The sequence below is a fragment of the Canis aureus genome, chromosome 18, assembly GCF_053574225.1.
Source record: "Canis aureus isolate CA01 chromosome 18, VMU_Caureus_v.1.0, whole genome shotgun sequence".
NCBI classification, from domain to species: Eukaryota; Metazoa; Chordata; class Mammalia; order Carnivora; family Canidae; genus Canis; species Canis aureus.
The window spans coordinates 52,776,841-52,797,160 of record NC_135628.1 but is presented as its reverse complement, the minus strand read 5'-3'; the positions used below and the strand labels follow the sequence as shown (position 1 = coordinate 52,797,160).

General features: G+C 50.6%; 1 protein-coding gene and 1 long non-coding RNA gene across 2 annotated transcripts in view; both read right to left on the bottom strand.

Moving 5' to 3' along the window:
* Positions 1 to 20,320, bottom strand: part of SND1 (staphylococcal nuclease and tudor domain containing 1) — a 420,919-nt gene that overhangs the window by 11,051 nt on the left and 389,548 nt on the right. Inside the window, exon 17 of the mRNA XM_077857229.1 lies at positions 4,582 to 4,770. Coding sequence (XP_077713355.1) covers positions 4,582 to 4,770 — 189 coding nt within the window. The remainder of the gene's footprint in view (positions 1 to 4,581; positions 4,771 to 20,320) is intronic.
* Positions 8,482 to 20,320, bottom strand: part of LOC144289028 (uncharacterized) — a 79,476-nt gene continuing 67,637 nt past the window's right edge. Inside the window, exon 3 of the long non-coding RNA XR_013357105.1 lies at positions 8,482 to 8,514. This is a non-coding gene — a long non-coding RNA (uncharacterized LOC144289028). The remainder of the gene's footprint in view (positions 8,515 to 20,320) is intronic.

Sequence of the window (20,320 nt, the reverse complement as noted above, 5' to 3'; positions counted from 1 at the left end):
GGCTGAGGGGGATGGGAGAGATGTCACCTGGGTGCAAACCTCTGACAGTCACACACAGCAGTGACATCACCTTCTGACTTTTGGGGAGGGGCTTTAACCCAACCCTCCCTGACCCCTCTCACCTACTCCCAATATTGGTCCCACACAGCTACTTCCCTCCTCACTAGCATCCAGACATCTCTGTTTTGCACATGCCCAGGCCTGGGTGCCGTAGGAGAGGAGACAGACAGACAGTAAGGCTTTAGTTTAGGAACATCAGAGCCTCCAGGCCGAAAGGGGTCTCTAGCTTTCAGACTTCCCTGTGAAAGGGCCTCTTCAATCAGAGGCCATGGCACGGATAGCTGAAGCATCCTGGGGGATAGCCACAATGATTTCTGGTTCCAAGGCCGACATCCTATTGAGGCACTTTCTCCCCAGACCCGAGAGTGGAAGGGTCCCCAGGGAAGTGACTATTCAATCACCGCACCCCCACCCCCCAGCCACGCTGGGATGCATCCGTGCAGCTCGAGGGCCAATGGGACTCTCACAAGCCTGCCAGCACTGCCTTAAATGAGCTGAAGCCAAGTGCTGCCCCCTCCTCCCCACCCTCCTCTGCTCCCTTCTCCAGCCAGCACCTATCTTCCAACCTGTCTGCAACCCATCCCCAACCAGGTTAGTGGGTCCTTTTTGGCCTACCTCGTTGTTCTTACTACCTATCTCCCCACAGCACATTAGAAAGTCAGGGCCCCATCCCAGCCCCACACTGCATCCCTCCGCTGTAGGGAAGGAGGCTCCTCAGCAGTGTTGATGAATTGGGAACAGACTGACAGGGTGAGAGCAGAAACTGCTAATGACTCCTCAAGCTAAAGCGCCCAGGGCGACAGCATCAGGTTTCCTCCTGCGGGAGGGGGGAAGGAGCTCCTCTTCTGGCAGGCTCAGGTGGGCAGTAAGCTTGAGGTCAAGGAGGATGCAAACAAAAGCTCCAGGGAGCTTGCAGGCCTCCAGCTCCCACCAGGGAGGGTAGCAGTAGGGCCAGTCCCGTGACAAGTTCCACAGCTCACTGGGGAATGGGAGGGGCACAGCAGGGTGTACCCTGCTGCTTCCCAAGGTGAGAAGTATAAGGTGGCCTAAGGGTAGGACATTGAAAGCTGCTCCTATCTCTAAGGGAGGGCTGGATTGGCCCCTCAGTAGAGCCCTGCAGGTTTCCCTCGGAGGATGGAGGGGACCATCTATTCCCTGGGACCTAGCCAATGGCATTTGGCAAACTGGTAAATGCAGCCTGGCTAAGTGGCTTCTAGGTGGGAACCAGCTAGCCAGCTGAGGCCCTGACCCACTCTCAAAACAAGGGCACATTTTGCCCATATTGGCTTATGTTGCCCTTCTGCAGAACTGGGGCAGAGAGAGGACAGACATACTGGCAGACAACTGCCACTTCCCCACAGCCATGCTGAGCCCTCTCTCAGATCAGATTCCTGACAAAGAGCTTGTTTTGGGGAATTCGCAGGGAGATGCTCCTCATCCTGGATCCACGGGGTGATGACAAGGAAAACCCAAAGACCCTTTCCAGAGAGAACAGTAATTGTGCCTGAACACACTGAACACAGACTCCGTGCCTTACGACTCTCCCCCAGGTTCTGGGCAGATGGAAGAGCTGGGGAAGGACCTGCATGGCCAAGATGCCAAGCAGAGGATGGGACTCTGGAGCTGGAAATGCCCTTGGCCTTTGGTGGAGGCCAGCCTGAGCTGGGCGTCAGCAGCAAGGCCCAGGGATGCTCGGAGATCCACCCAAGGCAGGGATCTGCTCTGCTCTGGGCCCACTCCCATGTGGCATTAGTGTGGAAAGGTCTTTCCCAGCTCCTCTAATTTATAGTAGGGTCTGTTATTAGGCTGGGGGCCAGGATGGCACTGTGTCCTGGGGCGGGGTTCCTCTGTAAGCCCTCCATGACCCTGGCTACAGACCCAGGCGGGGGAATGGCTAGGGAAGCAACTCCTTCCTTCCTCCCTTATCTGTTCCACTGCCACTCTGTCATGCCAATTCCTGTTCTGCTCAGGTCCCCTCTACATTGTGGGGCCAGGTTAGGAGCACAGGCTGTCTCTCCTCCTATCCTCACCCATCCCTGGCCCTCCCTCTTTCCCACACTTCCTCCCCAGGGAGCCCCCAGATCCTTGCCTGGCAGAAGATGGGTGATGTGGACTGAGGCTCCACTGGCTAGAGGCTTTCCTATTTAATATCACTGCTCAGGAGGCTCCAAGGGTGGGGCTGGCAAAGGACCAGGGTGGTGGAGGCCTTCAAGCTCGCAGTGGGGAAGACAAGTTCAATAAAAGGCAATCAATGGCCAATCCAGCCCTGTCCAGGGCCCTGCTGGGGCAGAAGGGAGGCTGGGGAGGGTGGTCCTGGTGCCTGCCATCTATGGCTCTGTCTTTGGTCCTCAGACCAACCCAGTATTCCTGCAGGAGGAGGGGATAACTCAGCATTAGCCTCCTATAGAGGAAAGCATCTCCTGACCAGCATCTTCATGAGGAGCGGGGTCTGCAGGGTACAGGAAAGAACTGGGCCCAGTAGGGAGGCAGCTAAATTCTCATAGCTGGGAAACCAGCATTGCCAGGTTCCCGCAGATAGACCCACCATGATCTCATAACCCCACACGTGCCTGTCTCTGGACAGTGAAGGCAGCCCTCCTGGGGTCACAAGCAAGGCAAGGTTGGAAATCCTGGAGACACTTCAGACATGCCGTTTGCTGTCCTCCAGCTGGCTACCAAATTCTCTGAGTCCAGCCAACTCTGAGGGGTGGTGCTATGCTCTACACATGCTGCTCCTGGGAACCAACCCCACCAGAAGAGGCAAGCCACACCAGATTCTGCCAGGATCCTCGAAGAGGATGGGATGTGCAGGAGAGGGACCCAGGAGGCAGGCAGGCCCTCACACTGAGAGGAGCACACTGCATTTTAACTGGCCTGGAATAAAAACACGTAGCCTGTGTAAGTAACTACTGAGGATTACTCCTCACCATCATTGTGCGGCACCAATGAAATGATGTCCTGGGCTCTTTCAGACAAACCCACCATGTAGTAAATAGTGATGCCAGGGTAACACCCAGCAAGGCAGCCATCCCTCCATCTCAGGTCAGATTCCCCCCTCTGTCTTCTCCTGGGTCACTCTGGGGTCTCTAATCTCAGAGAGCAGAGCCTGAGGACAAAGATGCTTTCAGAATCTGAGCCTTAGGAGCCAGTGCTTTCCACACAGACCCCCAGCTAATTCTTCAGTGAAGGCTCAGCCCTTTGCACACATGGCCCCAGTACCACATCTCCTCCTACCCCTGTAGCAGGCAGAAGACATGGGGGTGGCAGCCTTAAGTTCAGCTGTCACCAACAGGAAACCCAAGAAGCAGTTCTTTTGTGCTAGAAGCTAAGACTGCCCGCTCCCTGTTACTCTAGGAAGATGAGGTTTAATGTGAGCAGAATTGGGACAAGAAAGGGTTAGAAGCCTCCTCAGAGGCTTCATGGTGGCCTATTCCTCCAAGGCATGGACAATCCCTTTCAATCTGTCCCAATCTTTTTGGGTCATCTCTCCCTAGAGTTCTTTCACCCCTACTGGGGGTTGGTCATGGATAGGGAATGGGAAGAAAAGGAATAGAGAGATCCAGGCAGGTGTCCCTCAGCTGGGTCCCTGAGGGAAGATAGCCAGGAAGAGGCAGAGTGAGGTGGTGTCTGTTCTGGGTTGGAAGACAATGGGGAGCCCTGAGGCCCTGAAGCCCCCTACTCCTCTTGGCAGGTGTCTGGGCCTTGGCTCTGGGAGGCGAGTTGCAAGCCAGATGGCTGCCCCATGGGGAAGGAAACGTTTATTCCTGGAACAAATTTATGGCTCAGCACGGCTGTCCCATGAAATCCTCCTGAAGCTCAGAGAAGCCCTGACAAATTGGTGGCCGGCTGATTTACTCCCATTATCAGGGCTGGGCTGTAAGTCAGTGGTGACAGGCTGAGTTGGAGGGTGCCAAGCCCAGCTCCCACCACCAAACCACTGGGTTCTTTAATCGTCCATTTGTTTCCAAAAGCTGCTTTCCAACCCACCCCCCTTGTCTTTTCAATGCAGTGTCTGCAGAGACTGATGGGCTCTAAATCTGTTTTCTTAACAGCTTTATGCATCTCCTGGGGCAGCTTCCACAATGGGGCTCTCTGCAGGGCCATGTAAAGGAAATTCAGAAGGGGGCTGCAGGTGTCCAGGTAGCTCTGAGGGCAGGGGGAAGGGCTGGGCTGGAGAAGGGACAGCCCCCTGGGTTCCTGCTCCCCAGGGGCTCCCCCAGTCATTCCTCTCATGGTTTTGAGATCACCTTCCAGACACCTTTCTGCTCCACCAGGTCCACCAGAGTAGGCCTATAGCCGAGGATGCCTAAGCTGGCAGGCTCTCTCTTGCTCATGTGTGGTTCCTAAGGTAGGGTCTCAGACCAACACCGACCAGGGTCCCTCAACTGTGGGATAACAAAACCACTCTGCCTGCTGTGCGGAGGCAGTAATGTTTTGGGGGAGGAGAGGGAAGGAGAGAAGAAGTCTGAGCTCTGGGGTGGCACCCGCCTCCTCCCCAGGAGGCCCACTTCCCCATGATACCTTCTCTTTCTTCTGCTTGGCGGCCTCCTCAGCAGACAGCAGGGATTTGTAGTAGGAGCTGCGCTCGGCAGTGAAGTGGACCTTGGAGAGTGCGTGCTCCACCAGCAAGACGGACAGGTTGGCGCTGTCAATGTGCAGCCAGCCGATGAAGTTGCCGGCCTTGTCCATGCTCTCTACCTCCACCTCTACCTGGGGAACAGAGGAAGGGGGTGTCAGCCTATAGGAGGCAGCCTCTGGGCCACCAGGGGGGCCCTCACACCACAGGACAGGGGCTCATCTGGCCCAAAGAGCCGGAGCTTCTTGGAGCTCTGGCACTGCTGACCCCTCTTAGAACCCTTTGCTTCAGTTCCGTAAGTGTGATTCTTGCTTTTCTGCCTCACACCCAGAATCATCCTTTACAGAAACGTCACTGACCAAGCAACTTCAAAACTTCCCTCATCTCAGCTCTTTTGAAGTAAGGGAGTCTGTGGTCATCGCTGTGCGCACGCGTGCGAGTGTAGCTTGGGGAGGAGTGAGATAAAGCAGTAGACACAACTCAGGGAACATCACTCTCTTCTTTAGCACCCACCCGGCCCAGCTCTTCTAGAAAGACAGGCAGGCCCCAGGAGCAGGGCAATCCCTGAGGGTGCAGAGCTGAAGGAATTAATGAGGAACAAAGGTAATGAAAGTGGCTGGATGAAAGCCAGGTGAGGAGAGGAGGGTAAGGGGGCAGGTGAGCAGAAGGATGTGAGCAGGAAGTGCACACAGGGCAGCTAGGGGGTGACCCCAGCAGGAAGCTGCCCAACAGGAAGCACCAAGAAGGGTGTAGTCACTACTCCAAGTCCAGTCCTGGGGGCTGTGCACTGTGGCTGAACTTCAGAACCCTCAGGGACCCCTGCGGTGCTCTAGAGCTCCTGAACCTCTTCCATGGAGGGCCTCCTCAAGACCCAGAACCACAGACACAGTACGGACTTTGCTCCTCCAAGAAGGTGGCCTCGATGCCACAGCCTTTGCAGTGGCTGATTGGCTCCCACCTCATGAAGGCAATGGCCCAGGGTAAATTTCTTCTTTGATTCTCTCCCAACCTCCTCCTTTCTCTGCTAAAGGGGCTTGTAAAAGCCTTTGCTGCCAAATATGAAAACTTGTATTAATTTAAACAGCTTCAAGCTCGATTAAGCAATAAAATGATTGTCTAAATACGTGGGAATTCTCTGAAGCCTGGGCTGGAGCCTGGGCTGGAGCCTGCGGCAGCAGCGTAGGCCAAAGGGTTAGAGAGGTGAGTATAGGGGAATGGGGAGCAATGTGGGGGACAGGACAACTCTTAAGGAGATGAAGGGTGGCTTGGGCTTACGGAGAGAAGGCAATGGGGAGAAAAAGAGGGACAGGACCAGGCAGGCAGGACCTGGGCTTCTCCCGATCCTTGAGCACCCTTTTCCTACTTAATTAAGGCTAACAGTTTACCTTTCCAATGGAAATGCAAGTTCAACGATACCTGAGGTTGGGGTGTGGCCCAGAAGCAGATATGAAGAGTTTATAAGAGTTAGGAAAAAACATTCTATATAGATCCATTCTAAGTTGACTCTGTATGTGGGTAGACAGGTCCCCCATTCCTGGACATCTTATCTTTTACCATGTTAGTGGCCCAATACCTTTTCCTAAAACTGATGGTTGCCCTGATGGAGTACAAGGCCTCCTTCTAGTTTCAAGTAGCCTGTAGTGGGCCAGTGTGGTTGTAACAAGAAGCTTGATGGCTACCTACGTCATTTCTCTTGGCACTGGATTGCTAGGACAGAGGCAAGAACCTCAGAGGCAAACTGATGAAGTACCCATACCCAGGTAGGTACAATCATGCTCATCTTAGAGGGTGCCCAGATTGAGATCGCAACTCACCAGCAAACCCTGAAACCACACCTCACCCTGGAGGCCACAAACCAGATGCTGGCCTTGCAAGGGCTTGCACTAGCGGGAGACTCCAACAATGAGTAGCCATGCCTGGGGTCAACACTGCCAACTCTCTTGGCAGGTGAACACTGCCTTCACACTACCTAGCCTCTCCCTGCCTGCAATCGATACACTAACTTGGGCTTGACAAGTCCCTGGGCCCAGCCAGCTGCAGAGGAAAGAAATCTCTATCCTTGGGCACTGTCTTCCAGTTGAATCCATCTTGCCTTAGAGAGGGAAATAAAGTTGTAGCCTGGAGGTCTCCACTTCCCCTTTTATTATGGCTGCTGCAAACTCCTAATTTCCCAAAGGCACTCAAGGGAAGGTGGACTGGGCTTAGTGAAGGGATGAGGCTACTCCCGAGTCTCTTGGCTTGTGGCCTTTCTATCCAAGCCCTGTGCTGTGTCTATTCTTCTGGGCACACAGCATTCACTTTGAAGACCAAAGTCTTAACCCTCCTCTAAACCTCACCAAAGTTTCACAGGGAGCAAGCAAGGGTTAATAAGCATGATGCTCCCAGGCTGGTATATGTGTTCATTGTTCATCACATTCCTCTTAGATTAACTGCCAGGAATTTGTGGCTTGACTCTAGCATTTCATGGGCCAACGTCTGTATATGCTCTATTTCTCTGATCAACTTTAAGACTCAGGTTTTTTTTTTACATTTTCTCTATCTCTTTTAGAAGATTTATTTATTTATGGGGGTGGGGAGAGAGAATCCTCAAGCAGACTCCCCACTGAGCAGGAAGCCTGAGGCAGGGCTCTATCCCAGGACCCTGAGATCATGCATGACCAGAGCCAAAGTCAGAAGCTTAACCAACTGGGCCACCCAGGTGCCCTGGTATTTTCTCTTAATTAAAAAAAATACATATAAATACATACTCATATAGAGATATACAGATACGGTTGATTCTTGTTATTTGTAGTACTTATGTTCTATAAAGTTACCACGAACACTGAATTAGTGAATCCTGAGCCACTGCTCCCAGAGGAAACACAGGATTAGGTTCCTCCAAGACTCTGGTCACAACTTATCAATATGTAACCTGCTTCTGTGCATGTTTTTGTTTAAAGACATCTTATTTAATATTTACTGATGTTTCATTAACATTGAATTCACAGTCAATAGCACTGTAACTCATGCCTGAATAAAGCTTATCTAACACATGTATTTTCTTCTTAAGGCACATCACAGCCTTCTTGTACTTAGGAACACTAGACAGCACTTCAGTACTCTGCTCGGAGGCCATTTTAAACTGCAAAATTGCCAAGAAAAAGCACACACCAAAAAGAAACGGGGGGAGGAAACATGGCACTAAGGAAAAGTACACTTGTTTATGGTGTGAGAGCTGAAACAAAAAGGCAGAGCACCACCTTTTGCAACCTTAATTGGGAAAGTACCCACCTGGAGTCTCCAATCTTTCATGACTCTGCACATCCACAAATGATCAAAAAGTACCATGAGTACTGATTTTGGGTTATAAATAAAACTTAGTAAGCGAATTTGCAAATATGGAATCGTATATAACGAGGATTGACTATATACTGATGCACAGAGAGCTATTTCTTTCAAGTTTTCCTCAAACTGAAGACAAGAGTTAGGGGAGGCTTGTTCTTGTCAAATACACAAGAAACTGTTTCTGTTTTTTTTCTGGCTATTGTAATCACGAATGAGACCCACTGTTCATCATGTGTTGTGTATACAACATTGTTGTATACAACATTGTTACTTGTCTCTTCAGCATCTTGTGGAGTGTTTTAGGAAGAGATTTGGACTCTACAACTTCCCTACAACGGCAGGTGACATCAGGGATTTCAAGCCTTGGGTGACTACCATGGGCTACCAGGATGGCTGATTTGTGGGTGGGCATTTGGTGTGTACACGTGTGAGCTGATATGGCCTTGAGGGCACCACAGGATATGTGTACACATGGACACAAGCGGCATCAGCAGGGAACAGATGGAGGCTCTTCTCTTCATTCCCCTCTTCAGTGTTCAAGTTGAAGCTGAGACCTAGGAAAACAGCACAGAGGGGAAGAGAAGGCTTCCTGAGAGAGATGAATGGGGCCATGGCATCCCACTGGGGAAGTGGCTGGTTGAGAATGAAGCAGCAAGCAGCCTAGATGCCCAAAGGTCAGACCTGCTCCTTGGGTGCTGCTGCCTCACTGTGCACCCCTGCTGGTCTGGCCAGCCACCAGCATCTCTTGCCCTCTGCTCTTGAGGCAGACAGAGCAGGTGGTGAGCCAAGCCTTGTGCTGTGTCTATTCTTCTGAGCACACAGAATTCACTCTGAAGACCAAAGTCTTAACCTTCCTGTAAACTTGACCAGAGGCCCTGTGAGCTGAGCTCGTTCAGTTTCAACACCACCTCCCTGTGAGGGCTTCTCTAACCCAACAAGTGAATCACCCTCTGAGCACCTATGGGCTCCCCCACCCTTTGGCACTGAGGCAGCAGTGTGTAGCACAGAGGTTTGGAGCTTAGACTGTGGAGCTAGAATGCCTCAGTTCAAGTCCACCTACTAACTGCATGAGCTTTGACAAGTCACTTATCTTCTGTGTCTTTGCTACAAAATTGGAATTGAAGTATTACCTATCTCAAAGGATTTGTTATGATTTTTTTTAATAATATTTTTTTTATTTATTTATGACAGTCACACAGAGAGAGAGAGAGAGAGGCAGAGACACAGGCAGAGGGAGAAGCAGGCTCCATGCACCGGGAGCCTGACGTGGGATTCGATCCCGGGTCTCCAGGATCGCGCCCTGGGCCAAAGGCAGGCGCCAAACCGCTGCGCCACCCAGGGATCCCAGGATTTGTTATGATTAAATGAGCTAATACAAATATACTAAGCACTGACACATAAATGCTTCATTATCATCATCATCAACTTTGTAATAGGGGCACTTATTTCACTTCCAAATGTCTTTATTCTCCAACTAGACTGTCAGACCCAAGGGGAACAAAACTAGTTCTCCACTCTGAATCTTCCTCAGAGCTGGGCAGAGACATAGCAAGGAAGAGCATGGATCTTGGAGTCAGACAGATTTGGGTTCAAATCCTATCTCCGGCTGTGAATTTTTGGAAAGTCACATGACCTCTTTTCTTTCCTAGCCAGTTTTCTTTCTCTGTAAAAAGAGAAGTGGGAAAACAAAAAACAAAAAACAAAAAACAAAAACAAAAAACAAAACAAAACAAAAAAACAGAGAAGTGGGGCTTGTGTATTAAATAAAGGCAGTAACATAAAATGGCTTCCTCTTCCCTTCATCAAATAGGAAGCAGCAACAGCTCTGCTTGGGCTGAGCTCCATCCCCTTAGCTCTCTCCCCACCTAAAAAAGCTTTGGGTTTCTTAAGCCCTGGTGGCCTCATGTGAAAGACAGAATGGAGGGAAGGCAAGTAGGAAGAGCTAATGTGTGACTGTCCTCAAACCCAGCCGAACAAGCAGATGAGAGGTCTTTCTCCACCCTAGGGCCAAGGGGGTGGGGGGGTGCAGTCCAGCCAGCCATGCCCAGCCAGAGAGCAGCTAGACACACTGGACTCAGCCTGCCTGTGGGCTGGGGTAGCAGGCCCTGCTGCCTCACAGTGGGACACGTCTTCCTGCTCCCAAGCACATTAATGTGCCACTAATGAAATTGTTCTGGCTTATTTACCAAATTAATACAAACGGCACAGGCTGTTAATTTGCATGTCTCCTAATTACTGAGGAAGAGCTCCCATGCCCAGGCAACTGGCACACCTCAGGGCCCACCCAACCGAGCTGTGGCCTCACCCTGTGGGTGGGTGAGGAAGGGGAGAAGGGAAAGAGGAAAGGGGAGAATCAGAGCAGCCCCCAGCTCACTCTCCATGGCTGGGAACAAACAAGGAAGAGAAGGTGTCGGTAGCCATGAATTTGTTTCACTGCCTGTAATCCTCCCCTTAGGGGCTGGAGTGCCTTGGCCTCCAGAAATATACTCTGTCCCTGTCCTGCTCTGTCTCCCAAAATACTCCTTTTTCTACTTGTCTGGATTCTGTCCAGCTTCCTAACTTAGGAACTACTTCAATCAGGCAGGCAGTGGGGTCTGAGTCACCCTCCTCTAGGCAAAGCAACACTTGCTGAGCCTGGGGGTACAGTGCTGGGCCGGAGCGGTGCCGGGGGTCACAGGAAGGGAAGTCCAAGTGAGGCAGGGGACAAGGCTCTTATAGACACTCCTCCTCTCTCTCAACTTGTTCTGGTCCTTCCCAGCCAGTCACCCTTCAGATTCTAAACCTTCTGTAAAGTGAGTGTGTGAGTGTGTGTGTAAAGGAGCACGGAGAGCTGTATCAGTTAAAAGGTCACCATAAGACCACAGAGAAAATTCTGACTGCTCTGGGCATTTATTTAGCTGCCCTACCTCTCCTGATCCATGAACCAAACTGGATGCCTACTGGTTTCAAGTCTGGGACAAAGCTGAAAAAACACATAGGTCCTCCCGTAGCCTTCTTTGGGTCTTGGGGAGGTGTGGGCCAGGGAAGGAAGAAGGTATTGGAAGGTGCCTCCACTGAAAGGCAAGCTACAATAAGGCAGCTAGTTATCCCCCTCCCCACCACAAACCACACTCAGGGCAAAGAAACCCCATACATATGTATCCATCTTCCCTTTTCTGTGTGTCAAGAGGATGGAGAAAAGGTTCAGCCTCCCCAAAGTGCACTGGCCCCATCTCTCAGCAAAGTGTCTGAGGCAGCACAGGGAAGGCTGTGGAATGCGCGTGCGTGCGTGCGTGTGTGTGTGTGTGTGTGTGTGTGTGTGAGAGAGAGAGAGAGAGAGAGAGAGAGAGAGAGAGAGAGTGTTTAGAATAGCCGAGGGGATGCTCCCTCCCTCATGGGGAGATGCTCCCTCCCACAGGGGAAGTGGGCTGCCTCAGGCAGGACAGGTGAAACCAGGTAGGCCCCAGGAGCAGTGCAGGCCACCCCTGCCCTGGCACCTGGAAACACCTGGAAACAAGGACTTCCCGCGGGTGTGTGTGTGTGTGGCGGGGGGGGGGGGGGGGGGGGCGGGGAGGGAGGTGTGTGTGTGTGTGGGGAGGGTTATACAGGCCACCAGTTCCTCTCACAGGCAGAGAGCAGAATGCTTAGGGCTGCCTCTGGGGAGGTGACATCAGGGGCCCTAACAACAGGCAGAAGCCTCTAGCCATAAGCCTGCTTTAAACACCCCCAAGGCCACCAGCAACAAGAATGGGGCAGAAGCCTGGAACTGGGAACAAAATGGGAAAGCTTGGATGGGAAGAAGGCCCCAAACAGCAAAGAGAAAGCCAAGAAAAAGCCTAGATTGGAACTGTGATCTGAGCTGGGTGCATGTGTGTGTGTGTGTGTGTGTGTGTGTGTGTCAAAAACCCCCTCTAGGCTCAGTTTCTTCAGGTGCCAATGGAACCAGGGTTTTACGGTGCTCTCAGCTCTGAAGTAGCTGAGGTTAGAGTCTGGCTAGAGGGCTGGCGGTATACTAGTATGACTAGGGGCAGAGGAGAGAGGAGACTGTGGGTTACGTGGGAGGAGGGTTAGTGGGGAAGCCCCATGGAACCCTCAAGCCCCGCAGAAAAAGTTGCAGAGGGGGATGAAAGGCACTCAATCCTCTTCCCTACCCGTGCTTCCCACCAGAGTTCTCGGCCACAATGTGAGTAGTGATCCAGAGCAACCAGATTGCAACTGGGACTCCTTGCCTGCTACCCAGAGGTAGCCACGTCTCTGTAGAGCTGGGTTTTCCACCATCACTGATGCTGCACGAAGGCTATAATGTGCTGCCACAGCTACAGCTGTGAACTTAAAGAGACACCTCACCTTAATATAGTAGCAACTTAACACAGCCAACGTGTACCCTCCACTCACAAGCACGGCAGATACACCGTCTCTTAGAGACGATGAACATTAACACGACGCAATTAATAATGTGACGCTCTGGGAGCTAGAGAGGCAGTGCCCATGAAATACCTCCCGGGTCTCATTACCGGTGGCTGCCAGCAGGGAGTGGGCAGGGGAGAGAGGCAGGCAGCCGTACAAATCCTCCCGGTGCTGGAGCAGCGGGGCCCTAGTCCTTACCAGTGCCTCTGCTCCTAACCCCTCAGCACCTCCAGATCAGATGACTCTTTCAAGTCCAACCCACAGTGCCAACTATTCTCCAGAAAACCTCTTCTCTGACATCCGTGCGCTGGCCCAAGCCAAAGCCCTAGGAATGCCTGGAAATCAAGCCTGGGTTGGCAAAGTGGCACGAGGGGCCAAGGAGCTCCTGGAGGTTGATGGAAGGCCTGAGCACTGAACAAGATGGCTCAGCCAGAAGCTCAGGGTTTCTTTCTCTCTCTCTCTCTCCTTGACTACCTCAGGGATGAAGGGTGGGATGACAGGGGTAGGGGTGGGGGGGACGGGGCAGCTCCCAGTCCCGCCTGAGGCAGAGAAGCAGCAGCCAAGGCGATGAGCAGTGTCTGAGTCTGCCGGGAAATGCAAACCTGCTGACTCCAGGCCTTTGCAAACGGTAACACAGTTTATAAACTGACGCAATCTATTCCTTTGGTGCAGACAATGAGGAAAGTAGATTGTTCATCTTCCCAAGAAAACCCAGGGTAAAGGCTGGAAGATTTAACTCTCTCTTCCCTGAGGTTCACGCAGGGAATGAAGCTGCCCGCATTCTGCCCCCTGTCCAGGGCACCACTGGTGGCAGCTGTTCCCAGAGGTTTCCTGGGCCTGAGGCAAGCTTTGAAATTCCTTCAGAGAGTAGGGCATGCCTGAATGGCCCAGCTCCTCCCATGCTCCCTGGCTGGCGCGGGGAAGAGCCGTGAAGACTGCTTTCATTGGGCCAGGGAGGCAGCCACAGCGGCGTTCTCCAAAGCCCAGCCAGAATACCCCAGGCTGTACCCAAGCCCCGTGAGGACTGAGTTAGTGGTAAGACGATGGTTGGCGTCTGGTCAGGACAAATCAGCGTGTGCATGCCATGGCATAACTGCGAGTGGTTATCAAACATCTGACTTGGTCTGAGAGGAACCGAATGTTGTCCAATCACATTAGATTCAAATGCCAGTTCCCCCTTTGCAAGCACCTGTATCTCCCTGATCCCAAGGCCTGCTCTGGGATACGGCACTCTGCTTTACTACCCTGACTCTCAGGCTTCTTCACCTCAACTACAGAGGGTTCCTTTTTTTTTTTTTTTTTTTTTTTACAGAGGGTTCCTATGGGGACCCACACCTCGCCTTTAAAGAGTCCTTATATTAATGACTTCTTTCCTTTCTACCTTGGAGAAAAGGAAATGAAGCCGACTCTAGATCACACCCTCTTCCGCTTCCTCAGGCACCAATCACCTCTTTTCTACCATTCCTATTCCCTTTTTTTGTCAGTGTCTGCCTCTTTGCCTATGAATCTTTTGCCCATCCTAGAAAATCTCGCTGCAGTCTCCATTCCCACCCGGCTGACCGGGTTCTCCTTGCCCAGACTTCTGCTCCCCTCCTGTTTCCTTCCCGGTCCACCGTGGTGACTCACCACTGTTGGTATTCCAACATAACTAGCACCACACAGTCATTCAAGAACTCTTGTCATTTTAACTATTTCTTCTCGCGTTTCATTGTTGTTGACCTTTTGAAGGATCTGACAGTAAAGAACCCCTCTTCCATTTTCAACTTTCTTTCTTTCTTTCTTTCTTTCTTTTTTTTTTTTGTAAAGGCTTCTGCGCTTCCCAGTCATGGTTTCTTCTCCCTGTTCTTGGTTTCAATTGTGAACTCTTTCCCAACATGCTCCTTGAATATGGATATTCTCCAGGGGGCCATTTTAAGCTGTACAGTCCCTGTCTTTCACTGCTCTCGGAATTATAGGACACCACAACTTTATTTCCAGTCCAGACCTCTCTTCAGAATTCAACTCCACCTGAGAAATTTCACATATAACAAGTCGAATCCTGAATCTACTATCTTCACTATAAAACCAGTTCCTCCATCTGCATTTCTTATCCCAATTGGTAGCATGAGAAGCTTGGAAATCATCCTTGGCTCCCTTACATTCACAATCAAACTCCAGGGCACACTACTCCTACATCATAAATATCTTCTGGATTCTCCCCCCCCCCCTTTTTTTACCCTTACTATCTCTCCTTGAGTGCGGGTCCTACTTTGGGTAGCCATCTCCTTCACTGGTATCCCTATCTCCCTGCCACAAAGCTGTGGAGAGGCTTGTCGCAGCCAGTATGGCCTGATGGGTAGACAGGCTAGGGAGCCAGACTACCTGGGGCCAAGCCTTGCTCAACTGCTTACTAGCTGTGTGACCTCCAGTGACTGATTTAAACACCCAAGAAGAGTTTGGTATATAGCAAATGCTCAGTAACTGTTGTTCTTACTTAACAAAAAATCCAAACCCGGTAATTTCTTCCATTGCTGAAATCCTTTCCTTGTTCTCTGCTACAGTTCAAATTCTTCAGCACAGCAGGGTACAAGCTTCTTACAACTGGATTCTTACCAATCTCATCTTCTACCATTCTGGCCCTCATTATTTTGATCTAGTCATGCCAAACCAACTCTAGCTCCACACACGATGCACTGTTCCAGGCCTCTGTACACACAAGTCCCTGTGGCTAGAATGCTCCTTCTATTATTGCACCTGTGAACTCCTACTCAACACATCAAGACTCTGCACAGATGGGATTTCACTCAAACCATTCCATTATTTACTTAGTAATGCTTTTCCCCACAGCACTTTGTTTATACCACTATTACTTACAGTATTCTAATGAGCATTTATTAATGGTATCTTATTGCTAGCACATGGTAGGCATTCAGTAAGCAGACGATGAAAGGTAAAAGGTCTTAGGACAGAAAACTATCTATTTCTGGGGAAATCCAGTGGCACCAAACCGACTGGAGAAGGCCTGTTTTGAGAACCTCTCTAAGGTGACAGGGCTGTCCCATAGCTGCCCCAGTCAGGGCAGGTCTGCTCATAGGAGCCCAGAGGGGCAGATACCGGCTTGGTCAGTGCAGCCAGCACTGATGACTCAGAGGCTCCCAGACGTCACGAGCAGAAGGGGCTGTTTCGCACTTGGCTTCGCCTGTACTGAATATAACTGGAGCGAGGATGGATTCTTCTATTTATCCAGGCATGAACACAGGCAGCAGCTGTGTATGCCTCCCTCTGGTCTCCTACACATCTACCACTCCTGGCCACCATCCCTCAGCAAGGAAGGGGCGAAGAGCAAAAGCAGACATGTGACAGCTAGAGGAAGAGCTATGAGGACAGGACAGGATCCTAGACCCTATCTGCTAAGTCTTCCAAACCAGGGGGCAGATGTCCAGTTAGGCCTTGGTTGCCTGAGGCAGTATCTTAGCACAAGGCTGAGAAAGCCTTAAGTTCACAAGTACCTTGCCAGTGTGGGCAGGTCTCAGGCCCTTCTACAAGACCACAGAAATCTTCGAGGAAAGGCAATTGCTATTGGGTTTAAGGGCATCTGGGGCTTGGACAGGCTCAGCCACTCCAGAGTTCTCAGAACTGGGCCGTGGCCAAGGGGGTCACTCAAAAGCGGTCAGGTTGTGGCAAAGGATGTCCTAAGCTGGGGGAAAGGGAACAAGGATCTCCTTTTCTGTCACCATCACTTGGTCTCTTAGAAACAGGAACACAGACACCAATCCCTCTTGCAGGCCAGAGAAAGGCACCAGAGAGAAAAGAACTTGGAACAGACAGAAATCCCTACTTACAGCTAGGGACCAGGAAATTTGCTTATTTTATTAAACTGAATATAAGAAATAGCAACCGATTTCAACACAAAAACATGGAATATCCATCCCTCCTAATGTCAGAACACCTGCATGAAGGCACAGTGGAAGGCACTGAGAGGATGATGGAGAAACCACCAGACTATGGGGCCCTCACCTCTTCTTCTTTTCCTCCCTCCCCACCTGGCTAGGTAAGTATCGTCTCCTCTGGGCTCCTCTTATTGAGCCGCCTGCCCCTGTGTTTACCTGTGTCCTTCCTTAAGATCATGCTGCCTTCACTTGCCAGCCGGAAGCCTGGCCTCGGCCTGCTGTCTGTCCTCAGCAGGCCATATGCCATGTATGCTCTGCACTCTGCCACCCAGGGATGGACATGTGCTGGGCTGGCAGCAGCCCTGTGATCGACATTCCTGGACAGGCCATAGGGAAAGAGCCCCCTGCTCCCCTCTCACCACACTGAGGGGCTGCTCTCTTAGGCCCAGGGGAGAGGAGATCTCAGTCTCCTCAGGGACTCTGTGTTTCATGCATGTCTTCAAACTCTGTTTTAAACCTATTTCAACACAGTAAGAACAAAAAAAATCCTCTGAGATGATACAGTGTTCATGCTCCAGCAATGCCAGTGGGCAAGGGCTGTTGTATGTTCACCCTCCTCTCACATGGGCAAACTGGATCCTTGCTTGGTAGGACCTGGAGAGCTTATGATCTCTGTGGTCTCTCCATAACACAAAGAAAAGCCTATGGGTAAAAGCTGCCATTATATGGTCTGAGTGCATACAAGCCAGACTGGGCTAACTGCAGCATGCCAGAGGCCACACTGGCCTAGTCAGAGACCCTGGCCCCTGCCCTTGTCTATGGGTTGAGGCTAGACTTCTTCATTGCCCAGTTTTTATTGCTCATGACAATTAAAATATGGCATTGCTTATGCTTTCACAGTTGGAACTCTTGCATACCATAAGCCCTCCCAAACCCCTCCAATCTACAGCTGGCCCCAGCCTTCTTTGTACAGGGAAAGCCTGGGACCAATGGGCACGGGCCAGCATGGCCATGCTGACTCCACCGCTTCTCCACACTGGAACCGTATTCCTTCTTCTTCTTAGTCTTTACCCATTCCCCAGGGCCTCCTAATGCTGTTTTGGGCCTTGGAATTGACTCCTGAGAGTACTCACAGCCACTGGAGTGAACACAGGTAAGAGAGGGAAAAATACTAGTGGCAGGAAAGGACAGTATGTAGGAGGGGTCAGCAGGTAGTTGTTGACACAACTCTGTCCAGCCTCGTGACAGGAGCCAAGGTGCCATTAATCACAATTATTTATCTCTCCCATGTCAACCAAATGTCTCAAATAAAATTCAGCTTAATGAGGTCCCAGGGGCTAGTGGGTGGTCCCTCAATTTGCTCAGGCTGATTTTGCTGTTCTCAGGCAGGAAGTAGCTGTATGTTCCCCTAAATGGGGCCAGAGTGGCCTCATTTGCCTCACTCCACCTTCTAGTTCTGTTGCACTAAGCAGAATTCCATTGACATCTGCTCTCCCGCTCTATGTGGGGAGTGCTACCTCTAATGTAGGTGCGTTCTGAAATGGAGACAGGAAATGAAGATGCTCAACATGTCTAGCTAAGATTTCTAGAAGTCACAATTAAGCTTTTAAAGACAGTTCCTTTGATTTTGGAGCAAGCATAGTGAACCTGACCCTTGCCTAAGCCTAGCTGCCTGTTCAAGGCTCCTCTGGCAGAAGATAGCTTGGCTGCAGTCACTACTGTTAGTATAGCATCTCCCATCGTAAACTTTCTACCAGTGTCCTTGGAAAGAAAGCTCTGAGGCTCCTACCCCCACCCTGACACTCCGTGTAAACATCATTTAAGCAATTTGGTTTTTTATTTTATTTTTTTAAAGATTTATTTATTTATTTATTTATTTATTTATTTATTTATTATTAATGAGAGAGAGAGAGAGAGAGAGAGAGAGGCAGAGACAGGCAGAGGGAGAAGCAGGTTCCATGCAGGGATCCTGACGTGGGACTCGATCCCGGGACTCCAGGATCACACCCTGGGCCAAAGGCAGGCACTAAACCGCTGAGCCACCCAGGGATCCCAGCAATTTGGTTTTTTAAAAAAGATTTGAGAGAGAGCATGAGTGCATGCATGTGAGCACGGGGTGGAGGTACAGAGGAGAGAGAAAATGAGAGAATCTCAAGCAGACTCCCAGCTAAGTGTGGAGCCTGATGTAGGCTATGTCCTAGGACCCTGAGATCATGATCTGAGCCAAAATCAAGAGTTGGGCACTCAACCAACTGAGCCACCCAGTGTCCCTGATTTCTTTTAATGCTATTTGAAGATGCTCTCACTTGCCCACTGCTCCTGAGCTGCTGCCTAGAGCCAGTGGGCAGGTCAGAAGCAGGAAAAAAAAGAAGAAAAAAAAGAAAAAAAAAAGTGGGGTGGGGAGTGGTGTGAACCAGCACCATCCTCTAGGTTAGGCAGTGCTCACAGGGATGCTGTAGGGAGGACAGAAAGCAGTGCTGTGAGGAGAGATTCTCAGCATCATGCACCTTCTTAAAGTATACCATACTCCCCTTCTGGCCAACCTCATTTCCTCTACCCCAACTCCACCCCCACACTCTGGTCCATGTGATCTGCCTGACCTGCCTCCTGTAGCCTGGTTAGTCCCTAAGGCCTTGACCCTACATCTCAGCTGTAAAAGCCAGATTTGCAGCAGCCCCTGTCCTGCCAAGGGAGGAGCAGAGAGAGGTGCAGAGCATACTCAGGGAGATGCCTGGTCATTTACCAGTAAGGGAATGCTAAGGCAACCCTCTGTTTCAGGAAGTTTCTGCCCAGGACTACTGAGAGAAATGTGTGAGGCTGTTTGCAAAGGGCAACTTCCCCCATACCACTTTTGTCTTTTGGGAAGCCTTCCCTGATTCACTCTTCCTGACAACTCCATCTTTAGAGCTCATGTTATGTCCCGAATCAGCTAGACTGCTCATTAATCCATTAGCTTTTACATTATGCCCTCCAAATGAGGCTGTTGCCTATTTCTTGTGAACCCACCCCTAGTCCCCAAATCGTATGCTCAAGCATCAGGATTCTAGGCAGTGCTGGAAGGTGCTTGTTGGAAGGGGATCCTAGGCTTCTGGGAGATACTGTGCTTGGCAGGGCTCTTTTGTTTCTGGGCAACACCTTCTACATGGCTATAATCGTGGTTGCTGTCCAGAGGTTCCCTAACAAAGACAGCTTCCAAGGCCAGGCAAGCATCAGAAAATTCAGGTTACAGTGATAATAGAGTACAATGTACCCTGAAAGAAGAGATCATTGTGATTCGGCCTTGCATCTCTGGAAAGATACAGCAGGGCTGGAGAAGGACCAGGGATGCCTAGTTGAGCTGATTAAAGAGATGAGAACATGCAGAAATGATTAGGATTCTTCAAAATGGAAAGACAAATGCCGAAGGAACTGAAATGTATAATAATCATTAAGGACATGTAAAGAGACTTAGGACTTATTGTAATCAACCAACCAAGAAATAGCTATTTGGCATCTACTAAGTAGAAAGACATTGCATTAGGCATTGCAATAGATGCAAACAGAAAAAAATAACTTCTGTCTTCCAAGAGCTTAAGTTGAGAAGATACGACAGAGCCACATCCTGCCGACTAGTAACAAAATGCCATGTAAAACACATGACCACTGAGTGGAGATACTGGAGGGATTGAGTCACAGGAGTTGCAACTCTGAGTGCTAGACAGTTCAGGGAGGGGCCGGGCAGGACATTACAGGTGGGGCCAAGCAAACATGCTCTAGCACATGGAATTACTTGGGTCATGCTTTGGAAATAATGCATGATCAGTAGGGTAAAAGCAGGAAGAAGGTAGAATTTCAGAACAGAAAGGGAGGCTGAGGTCAGTGGGGGTACAAGGAGATATTGAGGGGACATGGGGAGGGGTGACAAAGACAGCAGACCAGGAAGAAGTGCAAGTTGCTCAGAAGACAAGCTCAAGAGGGTGACCCTGAAGGACAGGTTGATGAGACAAGTCAGATCCCAAACTCACCCTCCCTCCCTCCCTTTCTTTCTTTGAGATGGAGATAGTATAAACACACACACACACACACAAGAGTGAGTGCACGAGCGTGGGAAGGGGCAGAGGGAGAG